Below are 20,317 nucleotides of genomic sequence, written 5' to 3'. Positions count from 1 at the left end.
GAGCAGGGGGAGATTTAGAGAAGGTGGTTTGCTGCAAACTATGGCTGTTGCAAAAGAGCTGACATGGGGCAGATGAGAGCATGCAGAGAATCCAGCTGTGCTGTATGGGTTTGGAATAAGCTGTGTTTTGACCAGTCTCTGTGCCCCTTGCCAGTGTGGAACTTAGCCCCACTGCACTTGGTTCTGCATAGTCCCCTGATTCACTTGGCTTGCGAATGAGGATTCCCAAGCCTAGGGCAGTGCCCTGTCATATCTTCAGTCTGGTCAGGTTTGGCTACAGTTGTAACTTCTTTTCAGGAGCTGTAGATGGTAGATAGTCATAATCTGACTGTGCAAACAGTATGTTCAAAACACAAGCGTTAATTTGGAATTACAGGAGAAAGAGGGAGAGGATTTAAAACAGTAAGAGGACTACATATGCGCTTCCCCGCACCCACCCACCGCTCATGTCCTGTGCAAGCCTGGTGTTATCCTCTCTTAAGATTTAGGTAACCAATTTAAGCCCACGGTTCTGGAAAGGAAGTTCAGTCATTGTTCCTCAGAACAGAAGCTCAGTTTCCATGTTCTCTGGTTAATGACTCCCACCACTTGTACTCTGAGAGTTGTCAGTTACCATGTTTGCATGTGTCTTTGTAAGATAAGCATTCAATAAAAGTGACATCTGTATTGTTAAAACATTGTGGACTCAGCTACCTAGAGTGATTCTCTGCCTCCCTCAAATCTGTGAAACCACCAGTGGTTAACTAGACTCTAGACTCGTGTTGAAGATGATGTCTGACTAAGCGTTCAGTATCCATACAAAAAAATAGGTATTTTGCTCTCTTTGTTGTGAGGCAAGCCTGGAAAACAGAGACCTTGAGGAGTGCCGTGTCCCACTGGCTCGTCACCACTTCACTGGCTCAGCCAGACATCTGCTCTTTCAAGCAGGACAACATTCATAGGTTATGAACCCTGGATATGAATTGTAACCATTTGCAAGGAAACGGGGAAAGGAGTTTGGAGGCAAAACCATTATGGAAATTAAAAAGGAAAATAATAAAAATAACAACGGAAAAGGATTTTAGAAAGCTTTTCCAAACTAGAATTGTTCTGGCTGGAAGTTTAGCTGTTGAAGAACACCAGCTGTGAAACCCAGATCTAGTCTGGGCAGTCATATCGCATTTGTAAATGTTTGAAGACTGAATGGAACCTTTCCTCTGCTTTCTCACTCTGCTGCTTTTCTTGAGGAGGGAGCAAGCATTACAGCCTCTCTCTAATATAACTTGTCCCTGTAATGCTGAATATCTCTAAACTTTAAAGGAGAACTTGGGAGAGGAGTTAAATGTTAATTTGAAAGCCTGTTTGACCCACTCCTTCCTTACTTCTTTGTGTTGTTCCATGACAACACTGCTTTTCAGGGTCTCGTAATCCTCCTTGTTTACCTGCTCTCTACAGTTCAGAATTTCTTATGATGGGGAGGACGGCACCTCCCTCATTCAAGATCAGTCAGTGTCCCATGGCAACTACAGCAATCATTGACCTGGAAAAATAGCAGTAATGAAATTTAGTAAAATGTTTTTACTAAAGCCAAGCTGTTAGGAAGGAGAAGAGGCAGCAGCAGAGCCCTGTGCTGTAGAATGCCTGTGTCTCTAACAGCCGCTTTGTAGGCAGTGAGGCAGGGAGAATGTAAGTAAGCACTGTTTTCATCTCTTCAGTCTGGAGAAATGGAAGTTGGTTTCCCATAGCAGAGCTATCAGTTGTTGGTGAGCTGCTTACCCTTTCTGCTTTTGTGCCAGAAACCAATGAGACTGACCAACTCAGCAAAGTATCTTTCCAGGGCACATGGAAGGGGCCTTACTTTTCCAGGGCTCAACTGAACAAGCCTGTGTCACAAACAGCCTTGTATGAGGCAGTACAGGCAGCATTGGCCTCTGCCAGGGAAGCCACCTCCTAGAGGAGGATTAGGAATGATGAGCTCTATGTACATTCTTGATTCAAGCTGGGAATGAGCGGTTGCTTGTGGTCAGTTGTGTCTTTGTCTTGTCTGCTCCTCATGCAAGAAAACGCTCTACTGCACCAAACAACCCCAACGGTGTGGTATTTTTTTTTTTTTTAGGACAATACAGCCATTAAGTGAAGCCTACTGAGAGAGATTTGTTCTACCTCAGAACTGAGATTACCTTCTCTTTTATAAGCCCCCAGATGATTCTCAATGTAATTACTTTTGATAATATATTTGCAGGTTAATTTCTCTTCTGTAAGTAAAACCAAGAGGAGCTTTGCCTTATCAGGGTGGCATTTTTTATTTTCTGTTATATTTCAGAGGTTTAGACTCCAAATGTGACTGGATCACTTAGGACCTGGGCAGTTCTGGCTGCAGCTAATTATTGTTACTCAGGTAGCAAGCAGTAGCATGATGAGAAAGGCAAGGATTTCTCTCTCTCTCTTTCTCTCTCTCTCTCTCTCCTGCTTGCTTTTTCTCCTGTCTGCTAGTTTGTCTTTCATATTGCATCTCCCTCAAAGTTATAAGCTTTACTCTCAGTTTTCTTTAAATACTATCTGGTTATTCTTCACAAACACATCTTTCCTTACTGGAAATTGATGCAAAATCAAATGCATAGGGAAGTTTGTTCATGTTCCCATCTGTCACATTAGGAGTCCTTAGCCTGACAGAAGGCATTTCTGGTGCCAGAGCTGAAGGACCCAGGTGTAACGCTGAGATCCTCATCAGCAGGAGGCTACTGTCTTTGAACTTAAGATCTGATGCCTTCCCTAAAGAAATAATGGAGGGTGAATGGTTACCTTCCTTTGTTTTCTGGCTTGTTTTATGCCATGGCTTGTAAACATTCACACATCTATGTGAACTGGAGATTTCCTTCTCTTTCATTTTGCACATTAAGGTACACAGTGTACTGAGCACCGACCCGGGCAGTCTGTTCTAGATGACTCGGCTTGAGCCGGGGTTTGGGCTAGATGATACCAAGACGTCTCCTTCAGTCTAAACAGCTCTGTGATTCATATGCTGTGACGGAAGCCATGATCTATTGGGACCCTCGACATGGAGATTTTGTTATCGCAGTGCCACAATTCTGAATTTGTGAGGCAAACAAGGCTGTGCTGCCTTGGTAAATCTGTGGCTAATATAAGACAAGGACTGTACAGGGGAGGCTGGAGGCTGGAACACAATACTACTGTGTGTAGTGGAATGCTTTTGAAGAGAGGATGGTGTTACTGTTAAAGCTTGAGAAGAGTCAAGGGAGAGGGTGTTTATCTCCAGCTAGTCAGAGCATTAGTCTTTGCTTCCCTCTATTTTTATATTTTCTGGAAATTCTTGTTATCTGTACAGACGCACCATCCTTTTCTGGTTCTTCTGTTCATCTTTGGCTGAGTGGTGTATTATGACAAGGAGTTCAATGTGTAAAATTTGAACTTGGCAAGGTTAATTGTTGGTCTGCTGTGAGCGATGGTTCTCTCTTTGGGAACATGGGAGCTAGGGTATCATACATAGGAGCTTGGGAGACTTCAGTTCCTACAACCAAGATAGAATTTGTGGAATAATTTACTAATAAAAAGAGTGTAACAATACTAAAATAGAAGACTTTACTAAATGATAAATGGGTGCAAAATTATGCTTTCTCTGACTGAAAGATGTGAAGATCAAGCAGGAGGGTATTCACATGCATGTAACCCACATAAAATCACAGACAGGACTTCTGAAAGACAGTGCAGGTCATGGAACATCAGGAAATATGACTTCTGAGTTTTTTTCATCTGTTTACTTAATTCATGCCTAAAATGCACAATTGCTTTTTTAAAGGCTTTTTTTCATGGATAGCCTGTGTTGTATATTATGAAAATATTCTCGTTTCTGAGAATATTGTCTAGAACCAAGGGTAAAATAAACTAGTAGGAGTAATAGGGGAAACCAAGTCTGAATGTTAGGAGAAATGTGCTACTGGTGTGTTCTTCCAAAAGAAAAGGTGGATGTTGGGAAGAGCAGCTCAATAGGTGTGTGCCTTGATTCTGAAAAGCACTTGATATGTTCCTTATAAAAATTATAGTTGATTCTAGAAGAGCAGGTGGTTATTTTCCTATTACTATCATCAGAGGTATGATTAGCAAGACTGTGGTAATCTGTTTTTTTTCCATAAAGCCTTTCATATTGTCCTACCAGTTTAATTTCTTTGGGATATGCTATGGGACCAAATCCACAGACTTAGTATCCTCTTGTTTGAAAGAGGTTTCTTTTCTCTTCCAGGTGCTCTGAATGACGCCTCTAGAGAAGTGTTTGAAGCAACTCACAGGGGATTAATCTTGGGCTACTTGTGGGACTTGAGGGGGACTAAGCAGAGAAGAGTTAGTTGTATGAGACTAGGGGCGAGCAAAATTACGCTTGTACAAGGAGGAGTGAATATTTTGGAAGTCCAGGACTGGGAGACAAAAAGACCTTCAAAATGTCAATCATTGACTCAAATCCAACTCCTATTTTAAGTATCTCAAGCCAGTGACATTGTGTAGTAGCTCTGTGACCTGCATGTGCTAGATGTCATTGCCTCTTTTTTTTGGAAGCACTGCCATGCTATGTATTGACATTTATGTAGTACAAAAATTGGAGCTGATAGGTTTCCCACACAGAGCTGTTAAACCTCACTGAAAACCCTGCGACATCCCAATGAAAGGTCTTTATGAGGGAATGAGTCACAGACTAAAGGCAGTACCTCTTATGTTAGAACTGGAGCCTTAGCTTTTGTAATGAAGACAGGACTACTGTCTGTCTGTATAGCAGCCAGCACAATGGCAGCTCAGTGTCAGCTGTCCCCTCTATGAACTGCCATGGTACAAACAAGGTATTATACCTGTTGTGGGGACAACTAGAATTCTGTTAATTTGGCAGTGTTCTTCAGTGCCAGCTGCCTTTATTAAGTGACGCATGTATGTGAATGCAGACACAAAAGTTGTAGTTGTGGCAGGAAAAACGGCCCCATGCATATACTTCAAGAATATCCACAATGGGGATAAATCTGTGCCTCTTTTCCCATTCGTCATTTAACATCTAGGGAAGTAGTTTAAAGGCTAGCAAGGAAGGAAAATATTTTCTGATTTCTTAAAGGGCGGTGTAAATATAGAGGGGCAAAAGGTAGCTTTAAAAAAGGAGGAGAGAAAAAAAAGGCGACAACAGGCTTTTGGGGGAAAAAAAACCCTAAACATGATCCTGGAGGATGGTCACAAAATATTATAGGTGTGTTGACTTAATAGCTGTCAAATCCAATATCAGTCAGAATTTCTCTACCATTCCTGTTTCTCTGCGTTAGCTGAATGTGTCCTTCATAGACACCTAGTTCAATGTCATTGTTCCTTTGGGTCTTTGGGAGTCTGAAACTCTAAGAAGGTTTTCCCAGCAGCACTGGTGGAGGTGGATTAGGTCCGTATCAATGTAATGGTTGCATGCTGCCTCATCTTCTATGAAAGTCAAGCACAGCACATCAGACACTTTTAAAATGGAAACACAGCATGTAACCTTTGGAAACGTATTGCCTTTGGATTCTATTGAGGGCAAGTAGCTAGTGTGACGCAGCTAAGAATTACAGGAATGTTTTTTTTTTATTCTGGTTAAAAAAGGTATAAGGAATAATAAAGCTCATCTTGCAGTGATTGTTTTATTCCAGAACACTCTTTTGAGTGTTCCTTTTGAGGTATTGCATCTTCCTTTGACTCACCTGGGTTTGGCCATTGGCAGAGACACTAAGCTGCGTAGCTCAGAGGTTTGATATAGTAACTTACACGTATGCTTTATGCAGCAAAACAAAAGTCACTTTAGAAACAAGGTAAGTTTAATTTCCTCTGTGTAGGAAACTCAGCATCAGTGGCATCTACCTAACCTACAAAAGCTTGCTTTCAGATCTGTCAGCCCTCTCAAGAGGCAGCTACCAAGTTTGTTCAGTGTTAAAACATGTTTTGAGTAAGTAGGTATCTGGGTATACAGCAAGTGTTTTGGTGAAGTTCATTGGCTGACATAGCAAGTGTTCCTGAAAATTCCTTACGGACAGTGTATGTGAAGTGTCATTCCTCTGGGAGCATTTAAGGGGATTCTGTGGTACTTTAAAATTCTGTGCTGGTGGGGAAAGCATAACGTTACTGTTTGCATTTCTCTGAAATCTTGTTTCTTTTATTTCTATTATGTTCTTCAGAGTTGTCCTGTAGGAAAGCAAGATGAGTCTGTTCTTATGTGTGTGTCCCTTCAAGGGGGAAGTGTGGGTACATACATAGGACAGCTAAAATTAACGAGCCACTTCCAATTGTGAGTTCCTTGCAAGATGATAGTGCTGTTGACAGGATGTGTCTTTATTTCTGTGGTGGGTTTTAGAGATTCAGTTGTCCACGTGATGTGGATGTGGTAGGCCATGATGGTTATAAGCTGCATGTCTGGGGACCTGAGGGCAGGGTATGTTCATTGTGCTTGGGAAAGAGTTGGTGATGCAGTAAGGTGGAAATAGCGGTTAGCTGTGTGTTTCGTGTTGCTGCAACTAAGAGGATATGATGGGAGTTTGAGGTTGGGAGATGAGGATGTGTATGCAGGGAGGTGCTATGGCTGGGTGTGTGCAGTTAGGTGGAGTGGACGCCTGCAGGATATGAGAGGGGGAGGGTAAGGGAAGTGGCTTGCACAGCAGAAGGGCAATGTTCAGTGTTCATGATGAAGCCTTTTCTTTCTCCTTGCCCCCTAGATCTCCTATCCCCCAAGTGATGAGGACAGCGATGACTCTGAGGGAGAGAACCAGGAACTTGCTCAGATCGACAGAGGTAAAGGGATGAGATAGGAGGGTCCTGGGATGCTGCAGCAAAAGTCCATTTTGCTTTTCATTTGTGGTCTTGGAAGTGCCTTCCTCTTCATCCCCGAAGTACCACAACCAGATGCATTAAATCGGTCACCTTGAAGTCTTTGGGACCTCAAAGAGAGAGTCTGGTGTTACCAGATGCTGCAGTCGCACTTTTCTTACCAGAGGTAGAAATTGTTAATCATATGGTAAGGGCCCAGTGCTGCAAATGTGTGGTAGAGAAGGTCTACAGTTGAGCCAGCATCAGCGCTGGGACTGAAAATTCTGTTCCATGAATCTTCTATTCCATGCTCGTGCACCTGTGTCATCTTTGATTTAGGTTTCCTCTTCCTTGCAATTTTGAGTTTTGACCTTCACTTTCCTTATTCTTCTGAATTCCTTGTCTGATTAGCTCACTCCCTTCCTCTGGTACTGTTGGTATTGGGCAACTGTATTCTTGAATCTAGCTGAGGGTCTTGGAGGAGAGACAGATGCTCTGCTATTGTTTTTGGACCTGGTATGAAGCAGCTTAGAGCTGCAGGTGAAATCTGTAGTAAATGCATCTGTTAGTTATGCTAAGTCTCTGCCATTAGTTCATGTGTTCTGTTTTATCATTGTTCAGCCAAATTCTACTGGATTTTTATGCAAAGGCAGAAGTAGTTCAATTCCTGACCCACAGGACATGTCCTGTTAAAATTTAGGTGCTTATGTGCTTAACATAGAAAGAGTTTGGCAGAACAGGTGAAGCATGCCCAGCTTATGGCTGAAGGCAGGCTCTCTAGTATGGCAAACCTTGTGATAGGAAGAGGAGTTATACCTTCAGAAACTAGATCTCTATTATTTGAGCAACAGACATGCTGCTTAGAATAATGTAATTTACTTGCCTCCTCTGCCCTCAGATCTGATCCCTAGAATTTAATAATTTTAGCTAAAGGCAAGTGCCTAGCAAGACATTTTTAAGATTGTGTCTTCTCCATGTTCAGAGGATGAGATGGACAGCAGGTCCATGTTCTTGTTCTGCAACTAGACTTCCAGGTGACAGTTTGCGAAGGTGTGTGTCTAACCAAAGATCTAAAAACATCCAAATAGAAGCATTCGGTCTGGGATTGTGGGGGAGAGAGGGGAGGGGAAGAAGCTGGTGAAGAAAAGGTGGGAAAACAACTCAGAGGTTTAGCTGGGAGGAGATTGAAAAAAACAGGTCAGGAGAAAGACGGCCCAGTTTATTAGAACGTGGGACACAGATCTGCTCTGTCATTTCTATATCTCTTCCTCTCGCCAGAGAGAAGACGGAATTGTACTTTGACCCCTCTGGCCACCAACCAGCTCCAGAACCAGGAGAACCAATGCTGCAAGGTTCGGGCCCTCCTCCATGCCAGCCTTGACCGCCACAGCTCAGAAGAGGAGCTAGAGCGCATCAACAGAGAGTTTGCTGCTGAGAAGCGGAAGTGGTCCCAGGTCAGCAGGCTTACCTGCTGCAGCGACAGCAACAACACCTCCTCCAGTGATGAAGAAGTGAAGAACTTGTGTGCGATGTCCTTCCGACCTGTGGCAGAAAATGCTGATGGTCTGCACACCAGTGCAAGCCCCGTGCTGTTCAGTGCCTCCCCTCCCAAGAGACTCCAGCCACTGATGCGGACCCCAGCCTCCAGACCTTTAATCTTGACAAGCGTTGGGGCGAGCCTTGAGCAAGTCATGCCTTGTAAGAGACATCGACAGGGATATGGGGATAAGGTCAGCAGGCCCAGCCTTGACCTTGAAAAAATGCAACAGGTAAGGTAGAACTTCATATGAGGAAAGCAGCATCACTTGAGCAGAGGTGTGTATGCAGACTGAAAAAGGTTATTGAAGCAAGGCTTGGTAAATTCATAGGGTTGCTTCTTGTGATCATATCTTCAGGGGCATAACATTCCTTTTGGTTGTAGGATAAACTTCTGTCTAGGATAAACTGGGCCTAAGTGTAGGTACCTCTCTTGAGAGATAAAGCCGCTGCTATTTGAGTGGCTCTTGCTACAGCTGAGCTGTTCTCTTCCTACTCCCATTAGGGAGGCAAGATTGTACTGTCCAGTTCATTGCATGACAAAGGAGCAAATCACTTGAGTTCAGTTTTGTCAAGTTACCTCTCCTGCCATGATCCAACCCATATAATTTACTCCAAAATTAATTAATTGCTTAGGGGTATATAAAGAAGTAACTTTCTGATTAAAGTGGTCATAGATTTGATGATGATGGATATTTCCACACTTGTTGATCTCCGTGGGCCAAAGTCCCTATTCCTCCGAGGAGTTTTACATCAATGTAAAACAGTGCTTCTTACCACTCTACAAATACAAACTATTTACAGTTTGGGGCAGATGCATTTGCTTTTGATTTTGCAGGACTTTTGTAGGGCCCTCAACTGCAGTGCATAAATGCTAGGAGTTTGCCTCATCTCTGTAGAGGCTGGGAAGTGGGGTATGCCTGACACTGGTGACGTGGGCTGGACTGCAGTGCCCATCTGGTGCCTCCTTTTCAAAAAGCATTGCTGTACAGTTAGTATTTCAGCTTACTCTTCATTATTTGTTTTTCTTCTTGCACTGGTGTAGTGTCAGTTTGAAAGAGTATCTGCAGACATCTGCTGACCCTAGTAAATTGCAGTAAGTTTAAGACAGTCATTTCCAGTTCTGAATTTCCTCTCATTTCAATGCCTGCGGTTGGTTGGATGTGCTAGTTTTCGCCTCACTAACAACACACTCTTTAAGCCTACAAGATGCACCCACTAAAAGAAAGGACTATGTATTTATTTTCTAAGATCTATAGAAGTGAGACCCCTCCATTTTCCTGTTACATCGCTGCCTGTTCTCAGTCCTGCTGGCAACATACATCCCATGAATACATAATTCAGACACTTGTGGTTTCAGTGCAGTTTTCCTCACCCCCTCTTTGCCCTTCTCGCCAAGTTTCTCCTCATAGAACATTCAAAAGGCCCAGTCTTGCATTTCACATCACCCAAATCTTCTGCTGATACTGACAGACTTTAATTAGTCTCACATTCTAATGAGAGGAGAAAAAAAAGCTGGTGAGCCTGTACCCAGTCGTCTTTTTTTCAGAGCATGTCTGAGTAAATGGAGAAATTTTCCTTTTGGCCTAGGTGCTTTCTCTGATTTAGATCCCAGGCATCTACTGACTCTGCCTTAAGTTCCTCTCAGTATTTCGGAGTCTGTTGGTGAAGGTTAGTGGCTAATTTAAATAAGCTTTCCAAACTGTTGTGGTTTTTCTGGGAAACCTTGTGAGAATTATTTGCTTCCTGGTCTGTCTGCTCTCTATACTTCTGGATTAATTGTGGCAAAGATTTTTGCAAACAAAATTGAAATCTGGAGTGGTGGTTTTTAAAATAACATTTAAATAATATTTTTACTGTAGATGCCATTAACACTTCTAGGTTGTGGAATGCCTGTTATATAGGATATTCATCTAGTGGCTTTGAAAGTGTGGTTTTTGGGAGGGGGATCATGCAAAGCGAGATGTTGCTTGAATATTCTACCAGTGTTTGGTCATTTATATAATTTTTTATATTTTTAATTGATCAATTTTCAACCTGTAAGATCTTGAAACTTTATGATGACTTCTTCCTTGGTCTAGGAAGTCTCGTTCACTGCAAAGCTTTGCTTGCTACCTGCACTAGTTTCTGCTACAAAAAATATGGCAGAAATAACAATAGCATTGTAGATTCAGTCTTCCACTGACATTTGCATTCCAATCAGCTTGGCTAAAATCAGTGATCTCATTTCTTACGACAGTGATCTGAAATCTGGGGTTTGTTTTGAGTTCTGCCACAAAACCCTATATGAAGCTGGAGAAGTCCTGTTCAGTACTTCCATTTCCCCACCTGTAAAATGGGACTAGGATATTTCTTTCTTGGTCTGTTTTCATTCTCCAGCAAAAATACCAAGTCTGGGCAACACTTGTCATTATGTGCTTTTTAGTTAAGTAAACAATGCAAATGAGTAATATGATATGATAATGTTAAACTGGCTACTCTAAGGCTTCATCTGTGGTCTGAACATCAAGCTGTTCTTGCTTTGTGATTCTTATCTTTACCATTACGTTCTTGCACGTGAGAATACAGCTGAAAAACTTGATCAGATGGAAACTTTTTTGAGCTGCAGATGGGGTTTTCATTCTTGTCCCTGAGCCTTACTTCCCATTTCTGCAGCTCTGTGGAGCTGACAGATGACAGAGGTCAGGCAAGATTAATTTGTGCCAAAAGCATGTGTCCTAAGACAAGAAGATAACTTTGGGTGTGTGGTGTGATATAGGTTACTCAAGGGCGGATGAAGCGGTGCCGAGAGCTTTGTCTTCACATCAAATCCTGTTTATTTTGGATGGTAATGGAAAAGTAGTCCAGAGAGTTTTGTAGAATGACTGAGTTGTGAAACTGAAGCTGTTCATAGGGATGAGCAGGCAAGACTGTTTTTGCAGGAAAGCCATGTATCAGTGGCATGTGGTGTCCAAATGTCTTCCTGTGTTCCAGTGATTTGGTGCCTTTTGGTAAGGAAGAGGAGCAAATTTGGGAGAGACAAGTGGGTTGGGAGCAAACTAAGTGCTTTTAAAGGGCTAGGGAATTGCTGTGCTTCTACCTCCATGGCCTGTGCATAAGTGGAAATTTACATCATCCGGGCCTTTGAGTTCAGTCTCCCCCAGCAGAAAAGGCTGCACAGCAGCAGGTTTAAGAAGTCCTGTTCTATTTAGGTGTGAAACCATGCCCTTCCAGCTTCATGGGGCAATGTGAATCTACCTTTTTTGTGCCCCAGCCATGAGTTTTTTACAGTTGATGGGTGCTTTTCCGACCCTGACTGGCTGGTCAACTGGCCACACAGTCTCTCCCTTTGAGGCTGAGTGAGGGCAATTCACTGTGTGCTTTGCACTCCTCCAAAGGACTAGAAAATTAGCTCAGAAGACTTCTTCCTTTCATTCTCCTGATTGGGCAGAAATACCCTGGCTCGTGCAGACACCCGCATTGCTACAGTGAATGCCCTCTTGTAGCTGCCTCTTGATCATAGTCCTTGGACAGCAACCTCATTACACACAGGCTCTGCTGCCAGCCGCTTGCTATTTAATGCAGGCTGCGCGTGTCCTAGAAAGACTGAGACTGCTGACACCCTGCTGACCTCAGCATATCTGACTTTTTTGGCAATGCTGAGAGCAGGGACATCCTTTCATGGCTTGAGGTGAAGGCACTGGGGAACACAAGGGTTGGCTGAGATGTAGGGAAAGACCAAGGTGTCACAAAGACCCCTTGGTGCTGCTGAGGTCATACTCAGGCGATGAGGCTAATTGTTCTCAGCATGTTGTTTAAACAGATAGAGGGGAAGTAAAGCTCTTGTCCTCTTCTGCTGTTTAGTGGGACTGGCTGGGGATCCTTTCAAATCTGCTTTGAGCAACTTGCGAAGTAGAGTGGAGCATTTGCAGGGAGAGAGATCATAAGAGTTCTCTCCTGGTGAAGAGCATCTTTGAGTTGGCATGATGAGCAAATCAAATTGCCTTCATTTACGTATGGGTAGGTGGCTGGTAAGGAAAGCACAGTTTCACAGTACAAGGCAAAGTTTGGGTACATGGGTGTATTTCCAATTATGCTACGAATTCACTAGGTAGTTCTGAGCAAGCTGTGAATCTTTTCTGCTATGATTTGCCTGCATATATGAGTAGATAATATCAATACTGTTATCTTATGGAGGTTCAAAGCGTTATTTAAAATGCTTTGAGATGCTAGGATGAAAAAGACCAGCACAGAAGAGAAAAACATATCCTGTACTAACATCTCAGTTTTTCAGTACAGACACTGCATCCCTTTAAGTGAGTAGTTTCAGCGCACAATAGGCGAGTGGAACTTTGTCTTGGCTTGGCATGGAAAGTGCCTGGTTACAGTGTGAACCCTGGACCTAGGCTTAGCCGACAGTCCTGCTGCTGCATATTTGAATATCGGCATTTTGGTCAGACTGAGCCTGGTAGGTGATCAGCACTGAAAGCTTTCTTTGGGCTGATAGTGGTTGTAGAGAGGATGCAGGATGGCACTTGCCACACGTGACCAGTGTGTAACCCCTCATATGTTGAGGTCTGGGCTTTGGGCTGCTAATAGCTCCAGAGTGGGATTTCCATATCTTTAGCACAGCTGGGCTTTGCCCTTGCCTGCCTCTCTGGGACTTGACAAATAGCTTCCAGATAGAGAACATGTGAGCTTGTGAGTCCTTTTCACCTCTTGGCCTCCCATTTGAATCCAGTTCCTGAAAACTGTTATCATCTGTTTGCCTGTCTGACCTTGTGTCTATGCCGAGGGGATGGCAGAAAACCCACTGTTGGTGCTGATGGTGGTTTCATCAGTGTCTGCTCTGGGTCTTGCTCTCCAAGAGTGATTGAGCAGAGTTCAGGGGCCTGTGTGAAGCGTAATGGCATACACCACTTCCTAAGTGGCCCTGTGCCGCAACTTCTCTCCCAGGCGTAAAAAGTTGGGCCATAGCAGTCCTTTTCCCTGGGTGCAGTAGAGCACTTCTTGAAGCAGTATAATAAGGAAACTGTTGCAGTAACCAATTGCATCATTACAGAATGAGAAATCCTGCTTCTGGTAACCTCCTGCGATTTTTCTTTTATTTTTCATCCCTTGAAATATTCTACAGCAGCTGTTCCTCCAGCACAGAAGCCCCTGTCTGTCTCACCCCTGCCGGCATTTGGCACTGAAGAAGCCAGCAAAACAAATGCTATGCCTGGCTGCTGCAAGGCCATCCTAGCATGGGAAAGTTTTTTGGGCTGAAAAAAAGAGTGATTAGATTGTCTGGTCTACTTGCCTGTGAGGATATAGTTCTGTGGCAGGAGGCTGCGGGACTCCAGATGTATTACACGAGTGGGTGATGGGACATAGTAGAGGTGTCTCATTCTTTTTGTATTTGGAGGAGCTGAGGGTATGTTCTCGTTTGATGTCTGATATAAAGACTTTTTGGCTCAGTGCCACCTAGCTGATGTCTGTCCTGCTGATTAAGGCATTTATAGTCTGACAGTTGCAGAGAGAGGGTGGGTGGGAAGGAAGGGTGCCTTCTGAGAACACCCAAGTCTGGGAGGTAGACAGAGACTTGAGCAAGGGAAGGCATGAGAAACCCCACCCTGCCCTAGTGAGGTGATTATGACTCTGCCAAGCAGCAGATATCTCTGTCTCTTTCTTTGTGTCCCTTAAGTGTTCCCTGGATGGTTATCTAACCCATGCAAAACCATGCTGTAATGCCTATGGGCCGCCAGGACCAAATTGATCAGAGCATACAAGAGAAGTAACTCGTGTAGAACTTGGCCTTGCTGCTTCCTAGAAAGGATAATGATTTTCTCTCCTTTCCTGAAGGAGGTAAGCGAGTTGACTGTCTTCACTTCCCTGGCCGTAAGGGTCACCTGCTGCTATGGTGCTAGCTAGTAAATGCCAATGGCAAGGTGTGTAGGATAATCTAGTCCTATTTCTAAGTGTTCAGCATCAGTCAGCATGACAGAGGTTACAGCATTCTCACAGAATGGTTGAGGTTGGAAGGGACCTCTGGAGGTCATCCTGTCTAATCCCTCTGCTCAAACAGGATCACCTAGAGCCAGTTGCCTAGGACTGTGTCCAGATGGCTTTTGAACAACTCAAAGAATGGAGACTCCGCAACCTCCCTGAGCAGCTTGTACCAGTGCTCACTCACCCTCACACTAAAAGTGTTTCCTGATGTTCAGAAGAAACCTCCTCCTGTGTTTCAGTTTATGTCCATTGCCTCTGGTCCTGGTACTGGGCATCACTGAAAAACACCTGGCTCCATCCTCCCTTTAGATACCTTAGATAAGACCCCACAAGCCCTCTCTTCTCCACGCTGAACAGTCCCAGCTCTTTCAGCATCTCCTCACAGGAGAGATGCTTCAGTCCCTTAATCATCTTTCTGGCTATCTGTTTGACATTATTCAGTAGCTCCTTGTCTCCCTTGTACTGGGGACTCCAGAACTGGACACAGTTCACCAGGTGTGGCCTCACCAGTGCAGTCACCTCCATTGACCAGCTGGCAACATTCCTCCTAATGCAGCTATAGCTACCATTCACTTTTTTCACAGCAAGGGTATGTTGTTGACTTATGTTCAATCTGTTGTCCACCAGGAGCCCCAGCTCCTTTTCTGCAAATCTGCTTTCCAGCTGGGTGGCCCTTAGCATGTACAGTGCTTAAGATTGTTGCTCCCTAGGTGCAGGACCTTGCACTTCCCCTTGCTGAACTTCATGAGGTTCCTGTCAGTCCATTTCCCCAGCCTGTCAAAGTCTCTCTGGATGGTGGCACAACACTGGGGTGTATCAGTTGCTCCTCCCAGATTTGTGTTATCAGAAAACTTGCTGAGGGCACACCTTGCCTCATCACCTAGATCAATAATGAAGATGTTGGAACAGGACTGAATCCCGTATTGACCCCTGGGGCGCATCACTGATTACTAACCTCCAACTAGACTATGTCATTGATCACAACTGTCTGAGCTCAGCCATCCACTCAGTTTTCCCTTCACCTCACTGTTTGCTCATCCAGCCCATACATCAACATATCATACATGCCTTCTCTGTGAGGAACTGTTCTCTGTATGTTGTTGAAATACAGAATTAATACCTGTGCAAGCCTGCTCCAATTCTGTCCTGCCCTTTGACATCTGTTGATACTATTTATGATCACCTTTCCGGTGTGCTGCTAGCAGACTTTCATTCTGATCACACATCTCTTCTTGGACCTCTTCCACCATTGTGTCAGTGCTGGCAGAGAGATTGTTGGTTTGTCCGTTCCTAGGGACAAATGCTTCTCCTTTTAATCCCCTCCTTCCTTGTTTTGCCTGAGTGTGTTTTTGGTATCATTTTGTAACACATGTAAAGGGGCAACAGTTCAAGGAAGAGATGGACGAGGGAGCCATTTTGTGTGCTTCTGTCTGGACATATTTCTCTTTTCCCCTAGGCATCTGGCCATGTAACTTTGCTTTCTTTTCCTGGGAGATGGCATGCTGGTGAATATGGCTATTTGGACAACTTGTGACCTAAGTACCATCTGGGCTGTCTCGAAGCACAAACCAGTAGCTAGAACATCTGCTGAAAACACCTGAAACCTGGTTCCTTGAGGTGCTGCTTCAGATTATGAAAGAGAGGGGTGACTGAATTGGTCAGGGTGATTCAGAGTGTACCGGAGAGCTTGGTTGAGGAAAGGGAAGATGAGAGGGGGAAATTAGATGTGGCTGAAGTTTGAGGGAGAGTACGTGTTGAAGGGGAGAGATCTGTGGGATAGGAAGGGGGAGAGGGTAAGAATGGGTAGAGACAGAGCTAAAGAGAGTAATTTTTTTGTATTAAGGTTCCCAAAGGGACAATATTAGCACCTGGCACCAGTGGCAGTAAATTATGAGCCTGAGGTTAAAGCCAACAGTTTATCATTTAGATTGTCAGGCTTGCTGGCTACCTTCCCAACCCTGCCATCTTTCTTTTTTTCTCTAAGCTCTAAAGCCTGGTAAGAAGGTATTAGACTAAAGCTGATTCTTTGGCTACAGACCAGAGAGGAGATCAAATGGGCATATGGGTACCACTGGCATTTGTCCTTGGGATGTGACTCAGGGAGAAGTCCTGAGTGATGCTGGTGATACTGCATGAGGCTTGAACTCTTGATTTGTCTCTGAGGGGCAGGCAGGCCTGGAGGGAGCAAATTTGGAGGGGGAAAAAAAAAAAAAGTGTTCCCACCTGGAAGTATCTGCAAGAATCTCTGCATGTGAGTGGACAGGGTTGGGGTCTTGGCCTCTAGCCTTTTACTCTCAAAGCACTGCAAAGAATAATTCCTACTGAACTAGTAGAAGGACAAGCCCAGTCTCCTGTATCTACTGGCAGTGGTTTATGGTGGGCTGCCAGCAGGCCACAAAAACGTTATGCAGTAGAACCTAGAGAGCCTAACTGTAGCAAACACAACTGGGTAAAGTTATTTAATATCACAGATTATGTGATTTGAGGTGGGGTGAAAGGCAGTCACAGAGGAGGTGCTGGGTTGGACACCCAAGGGTAGCCATCATGCAACATATCCCTGTTCTGTCTTTTGTGTGTTGGCTGTTACAGGTCCTTTTTGCAGAAGGTTTTCAAAAGGATGTTTTGTTTCTTGTTTTGACACACTACAGTGCAGAAGGATAATGCTGGCACGTTCCCTTTCCCAGACTCTGAATTCAGCCCAAGTAGCCTTGAGTGCCTGGCAGATGAAGTTTTGCTGCAACCTGTTTATACTTCCAAGCAACACCTACTAAGAGGTCTTGCTGGAAAGTGAAGGTGAGAACCTTCTCTACAGTGCTTTCCTCTGGAATAGGGCTGAGTTGTCGTCGCACACACCCCCCACCCCCCCAAGTCTTGGTGTGTCTGAACTAGAAGAGCTGCCAGGGCTGGGTCCCAATGTGACTATTGAGTTGGCCAGATACCTCTCCCTTCCCACTCCTTCCTCAGCATGTGGTTCATTATGATACAAATATCTCATCATTGCCTGGAGAGAAAAGGAGTTTGCAAGCAGCTTCACCATATGCTGTCACTGCCCATGTTGTATTTAGTCTGCGGATGAATGGATCTCTCTTCAGGCATGATGTTACATCTTTTGCTTATGGTAGCAACCTCTGAAAAGGAGAAAGTCTTAATGTATACTTTTTCTGAGTAACGGTGAGGTGAGCTTGAGGAGACAGGAAAGGATTGGCTGATTAGAACCAAGCTGGTTATTCCTCATGCAGTCCAGAGTGTGTCTGATGGTGGTAGCAGTTTTCTGCTTGCTTTTCTGACTTGATTAAATAAAGAAACTGAAGTGAGCAGAAAAGATATATTAGACTTTTGTTCCTACCCTACCACCACCACTAAACATTAAGTTCCAAGGTTAAGCACTTATACAAGTAGTCAGTTTTCTAGAAGTCAGCACCCACAAGATAACAGGGGTGGCTGCTTCTTAAAAATCAGATGGCAAAAGACTTGTTAAAACCACAGAGGCAATGGTAGCAAAGAATGGAAAGCAAGAACTGTTTTTTCCCTTTGCTTTCCACTGGCACTGTTTAGCCCTGTGTTTCTGAAGTAGGACACCTTCCTTGTCCAGCACAGCTTTGCTCTGGTGTTTGAGAGGTGACAGAATGTGCTTTACACCCCCTAGTCTCCCTGTGGGGCAGCACCTGCAAGTGAGAAGGAAGGAGGGCGGTGGTACTGTGGGTTTGGAAACAGCAGAAACAGGGCAGTCATGTGATGGTGCAGATTAACTATTAATGCTGGGCTTTTGTGCACCAGTTTTGCCATTGCAGACTGAACGCAAGCAGCTTGTCTCAGAGCGTGTCTGAGACTTGAAAACGCAGCAGCCATTCCTGTTCAATGGGCAGAAGCTGGCTGAGCTTTTAAGGCCAAGCCTGTGACTAGAGTAAACACTCTACAAAATACTGGTTTTGAGACAAGCTTTGGTGTGGCAGAACAGCCAGCCTGGTTGTCAACAACACAGCTGTCCTTGGCGTGGGCTGGGGTTTAGCTCTGATTTTCTGCCTTAGCTCTGAATAGCCTCTCCATTGTTAGCTCACATGAGAATTGTACTGCTGGGCTCTGCTCACACTTTCTTTCAGTCTGTTGATGTCAATGGGAGTTTTGGGCATTGGTCCACAGCTCATCTCACAGGAGGAGGCACTCAATAGAGGTATCTACTTCTCATGTAGATGGAGACTAAATTAAACCAGAATAGATTCACTTATAAAATTCCCTGCCCTTCTCCTGAGCTGTGTTCCCACTTACGTTGTTATTGTTGAGTTGCAATTGGTTTTGAGGAAATGATGACCAGTAAGTCAGAGGTGAGCCCTTCCTCTCCAAGCCAAAAACATATAATTACATTTTTTCTAAATTCAAGGCTTCAAAACCGTTGGTGTCCTGGGGACCACACATAAATTTAAAAAAGCAGAAATTAAGATACTTAAGAGAAACACTCTTAAGTTTTCTGGTTTTCCTAGTTGAAAATAATCTTTTCAATCTCATATTGGACTTTGCCTGTTCATGAAAAGCAATTTCCCTAGGAATGAATTTGCAAAACTGGGGATCATCCTCTAGAGTGTTAAGAGCATAGTCTGTGGTCATATCTGTGCCAGGGCAAACTATACTTTTAATTCTAAAAATGTACTTATGATCCTGATATATCCTTGCAATTTATAATCTCAGCTTCATGCATTTGATTATGGCAAAAACTAGGTTGAGCAGTTACACAAAGGATGAAAACCTGAATCGCTTTGCAAGTTACTTTGCAATCTTATTGTAAGCCTGTTCATTTTTGACAGCATAGGTAAATCTTTTGCCTACCTTGTGGAGACTTCAGGAACTCGCTGTCTTGCATATCACTTCAGAGGCACATCAGACACTCCTATAAGCTCTGATATGATAGTATGTAGGTGTAATAGAACAAGGAACAGTTTAAAAAATAATTTTCAAAATTGCAAAGCTAGTGGATCTGTGCATTTCCTACCTAGTGTAGGTAGAAAAAGTCTTAAAATTGAGCCAGTCAGATGTCTGGTTTTCTTACTGCTGCAAATCAGTTACTTGTTACGTTACAGGTGATGTGGTTTGCAGCTGGGGAAACTGACAGACGTTAGGGGATGCACTAGCTTTGTTCAGCAAAGTCTGTTAACAGCTATTATTTGCTGTATGTGCAGGAAAGACGGACAAGCCTCACACAGAGACGTGGTGCACCTGGCTAGATTGTAAGACTGTATATTGAGTATTTGTATATGTAAGTCTTGAAACTTAAGCTGTAGTGCTTTATTCAGAGCTCTGGTTGAAATGTTATAGCACAGTGAGTTTGTGATGTGTTTTCATTGCAGTTTTGAATTTGGTGTGCTCTCAAATCAAGCTTTTAACTTGTTTTCAACTTAGTATAAGTTCCTGTTGTCCTCTGAATAACACTGTGAGCTCTGTTAGTTCCTAAGTGTTGGTAGTGGAAAGAGTGTAGTTGTGAGCAGTGGAAGTAGTGCTCTTGGAAAAGATTTTTTTTGAGCAGAGAAGCTTCTAGTACAACGTCTTTTTAGTATTCTTGTGTTTTTCTTTCATCATACACCATGAGTCTGACTACTGTGAGAAGTGTGAAAGGCATTTTTGATGTGCTAATTCTTCCCATTTGCATTTTGCAATCTCTTACTACAGGCAGTTATGCTAAACAGCCTATGGAAAGACGCTGAAGATGGGTGAAATGGTAAACCACAAGAAGCTGAAAAAAAATCACATTGCTATCTCACAATGTGGTTGCTGGTAGGGTGAGAAGTGGAAAGCAGCAGTAACTACTGCTGCAACTGAGATACTTGACTGTTGCTTGGTCCACTGTGTAAAACTGTATTGAGTTAAGACACTGGTTTATTTTCCTTCCAGATGCAAACATCCGAATCACTCAAAACACCCTCAAAACTATTCATATAAATGTGTTATAAATTTTCGCTTTTATTATCAACCTTCCTCTGCACAGAGGGTCTTAATAAACTAGGCCTTGAAACATTCAGGTCTGCCTTTG

At 43.7% G+C, this 20,317-nt stretch overlaps 1 protein-coding gene across 3 annotated transcripts in view; it reads left to right on the top strand.

Moving 5' to 3' along the window:
- Positions 1–20,317, top strand: part of LOC138718250 (uncharacterized) — a 58,798-nt gene that overhangs the window by 12,569 nt on the left and 25,912 nt on the right. For all 3 annotated transcript variants that reach the window (XM_069852604.1, XM_069852602.1, XM_069852603.1), the window contains exons 2-3: positions 6,702–6,777; positions 8,071–8,561. In XM_069852604.1, the coding sequence (XP_069708705.1) occupies positions 6,702–6,777; positions 8,071–8,561 (567 nt within the window). The remainder of the gene's footprint in view (positions 1–6,701; positions 6,778–8,070; positions 8,562–20,317) is intronic.

Source organism: Phaenicophaeus curvirostris, chromosome 2 (assembly GCF_032191515.1).
Source record: "Phaenicophaeus curvirostris isolate KB17595 chromosome 2, BPBGC_Pcur_1.0, whole genome shotgun sequence".
Taxonomy (NCBI): Eukaryota; Metazoa; Chordata; class Aves; order Cuculiformes; family Cuculidae; genus Phaenicophaeus; species Phaenicophaeus curvirostris.
The sequence above is the reverse complement of the archived record's forward strand: the minus strand, read 5'-3'. Positions and strand labels throughout refer to the sequence as shown.